Below are 3,549 nucleotides of genomic sequence, written 5' to 3' on the forward strand. Positions count from 1 at the left end.
TATGTTTAGTATAGCAAATATGTTCAAACATATGTTCTCCACCTTCCCATGTCATAAAACAAAACAAGCGCCCAAAGTGGTATATTATGGTATGTCTCCCCAATGTGGTCTATATTTCAATCCCAGTTGATGGAAACACCATATATAGCATGCCGAGAGGTGCCAGAGAGGCTCTACAGGCTCTACACGGTTGCTAGCTCAGTTACTAGTAAGTAATACATTGCACACCGTAGTAGTTACTGCCACATGATTAATTAAACATGCACCAAAGGGTGGGGAATCCTCCAGACAATGGAAGAGTTCCTCCCATCTCAGAGCCTCTGTCTTATGCCATGCAAGCCCAACATGGTCTAAGCTCGAATGAACGCCTTCGCTGAGTCAGTTTACACCCTGATCTGAACAAGACAGCTGATAGCGCTGCCTGTTTGGATGAGGATGGACCTGACAAACAGGGCCAAGGAGGGAACCACGGCGATAGCGGTGGACATGGAGGACAGGGGGGTAATGACAGGGGAGGTGGGGATGATGGGAGCGATGGATCAGACGACAAACCTGAAGGTAAGCCCAACAATGACACAGAAGAGCAAGACTCCGAAAGCGAAGAAGGGGATGGCAAAGCCCATACCACCTCCTTCGCAGGACCATCAAAGCAATCCACGCCTGAACGTGCGCGACCACAAGTGCATGCAGGGCAAGGCGTTCAACCACAACAAAGTGGACAAGCAGGGCCATCAAACATTCAGATAAATCCTGTACCTTCAATGATGGCCTCACTATCATCCATCTCCGAGTACGCGCAACAAGCAACTGCAGCCTCTAAGATGACAAGGAAGAGGACAGCGGCGGCCACTGGAACTGCCAATTTGGCAGGATGGAGTTATAATCCATCCGTCCATGTTGGCCCGTCCGTCCACGTCGCGCGGCCTCCTGCGAATGCAACTGTGCCTGCCCTTGTCGAGTCGGTTTTCACAGCTATAGGAGACCATATCAACTGAAACTTAGGAAGAGAGCTACTTAAGCTCCCTTCCTCAGTCAAGGTAAAATCAGAGATCACTGCCACATATGGTGGCAGCTCTGATCACGACGAATTCTGGACGTTCTTCTTGAAGTTTGTTTGGTTCACGTACCTTGCTAGATTAGACATACCCGACTTAGAGTCAGAGGCAGTCCTGTTCTTGGAGAACCAATTGGAAGGCGAGCCTGCCACTTGGTTCCGCGAGGATATCGAACCGAATCTCCTAGTACTAGGGGATCACAGAGCAACGTTGGCAGGAACCTTCTGCTCAATGTACTTGCGCTTTGTGAAGTCCAGTACGATTAAGGATGCAGCCTACAAGTTTGATTCTGTGCGCTACTCATCTTGTACTGGGGTGAAGGGGTTCTTCCAAAACCTGAACAAGTACGCCAGGCAAATGGTTGTCCACCCGGACTTGTATTCATTTGCCTGACGGTTCATGGATGGACTCCCAATATCTATATCTACCCGGATCGAAGAACTTCAGAGATGAAACCCCAAGAACTTGAGTGCTGAAAGGCTTCTCGAGAGTGCCCTTCAGATCGAGGACCTTGATGCCAGTGCAGAGACTCAGCAGAAACGACAGGCATCCATGATGTCAGCAAAGATGGTGGCAGCACCATCATCTTCGAAGACCCAGGGTGATGCACCTTCCTGCAGTGATTGAGAGTCGTCAAGGTGGTCCTCAGAAAATCAGTCTGGTCATTTCCCTTGCGATTATTGTAGAGAAATACTGCAGCGCTCTTGCAAATGACCCAAACGTGACAGCGATGGCCATAGAGACCGATGTGAGCAACAAGATTGTCTGCGTCCGTCTTCGAACCAACTCAATCAGGGCGAGGCTAAGGCTGCGCCAGTCGATAAGTCCAAAGTAGTGTGCTACCAATGCAACCGCACCGGTCACTATGCCTCAGACCCCGAGTGTTCAATGGCTAACAAGCAGTTCCTAAGATGTCTCGACGTCATGAACAAAGGCAATGAGGAAGCAGGCCAGGCTACTGGCTCTCTTTCTCATAATGAACAAGACAAAAACGCTGAAGTGTCAGACGAAGGACACCTGGAAGCAGGTGCCTCTCTCAACTATGCTTCAGATAATGGACGCTCGTCCAGAGTAATAGGTTCCCAATATGAGTCTGAATCGGAGGAGAATATACCTTCCTTCGAGTCTGAATCTGTATACAAGTTCAACACAATAAACATTGCAGACTGGCAGCGTCCTACTCATAACGATGGTGCCGGACCTTCTGAGCAGCCGACAGTCGTGCTCGATAATGAACCAGTTCGCACGCAGGATCCAGAGGCTATGATTAGTCCGGATTCTCCTACGCTACCCGCCAACATGGTAGATCCTGACACCCTGTCCCATGTAACGTTTGCCCAGGCAATAAACACGGCTGGTTATACGCCTATTCACTGGAACAAAGAGCAGAATGAGATTATGGGGACGGTCAATCCGGAAGATGTGCTGGCCCTCTCTGACCTTATGGCCCACGACCAATTTGTCGAGCATATTTGACGCCATCTCGAGAGAACCAATGCTACTCTCGGTTCTCTCGTAAGCAACATTGAGGCTGAACGAGTGAGGGCATCGCGTCGACGGCGTGACACCATGCATCGAGCCTCTGAAACAATGGCCAAACTTCAGCTCGGGGAGCCTACGCTCTTTGACGTCCAGTTCGTCCAAACGTTCACAGACGTACCTCTTGATCAAACTGAGCAAGACGAGCTGGAGGGCATGAGAAATAATTATCACAACCTCATGTTGCATGCCGATGCGCTGAATGTATTGTTCGAGAATTATTATCTCAACAATATGGCGCTTAGAGAGGAAGTGCAAACTCTAGTCCGCGCTATTGACATGCGTATTCCAGATGACTCCATGAGCTTGGTTATCAAGCATTTTAATATGTGCAATAATTGTTGCCACAACATAACCTGTCGTATACATAGCAGGGTCACCGCGCAGCGTCCAGAAGGACGTAGCATGGCCAGGCTATTCGACCCTGAGCGGGCAGTCCCTACGCTTGCAGAGAGTTGAGACCTCATTGAGCGCACGCACTACGAGGAGATTATCAAAGACCTTCCTGAGCCTGCACATTCTCTGGAGCTGTACAAGTTCCCTAATAACAAGTACTACGATGACGGCAAGAGCGACCATATATTCTGTGCAATAACCGAGACCTTCGGTTATTGCTCGTCCATGAAGGCCATGTCAACGGCCCAGGAGCACCTGGCGGCGCGAGGGAAAACAATGAGGGTGTACTTCAAGATTAATAACCTCGAGGCGTACGTTCTTATCGACACCGGCAGCATGATCAACGCCATAAGCCCTGACTTCACTAAAGTCACAGGGCTCAAGCCTTTCCCGTTGTCAAACCCTATCACCCTACAACTGGGTTGTTCGGGTTCACGGTCAAAGGTTAACTATGGCATGCGGCTGCCTGTACCTATTGGTCCCACTGTGCACAACTTTTACTTTGACGTCGCGTCTCTCAATCACTATGATCTGATTATAGGGACCCAGATCATGCAGA

At 49.6% G+C, this 3,549-nt stretch overlaps 1 protein-coding gene across 1 annotated transcript; it reads left to right on the plus strand.

The window, feature by feature from the left end:
• Positions 1 to 1,785: 1,785 nt before the first annotated feature.
• On the plus strand, positions 1,786 to 2,531 carry PHACADRAFT_202646 (uncharacterized protein; the record flags this gene model as incomplete). Its single annotated transcript, XM_007402809.1, has 2 exons — positions 1,786 to 1,803; positions 1,851 to 2,531. The coding sequence occupies 2 exons, from the start codon at positions 1,786 to 1,788 to the stop codon at positions 2,529 to 2,531; spliced, it is 699 nt and encodes a 232-aa protein (XP_007402871.1).
• Between the last annotated feature and the right edge of the window lie 1,018 nt (positions 2,532 to 3,549).

This window comes from Phanerochaete carnosa, assembly GCF_000300595.1.
Source record: "Phanerochaete carnosa HHB-10118-sp unplaced genomic scaffold PHACAscaffold_449, whole genome shotgun sequence".
Classification (NCBI taxonomy): Eukaryota; Fungi; Basidiomycota; class Agaricomycetes; order Polyporales; family Phanerochaetaceae; genus Phanerochaete; species Phanerochaete carnosa.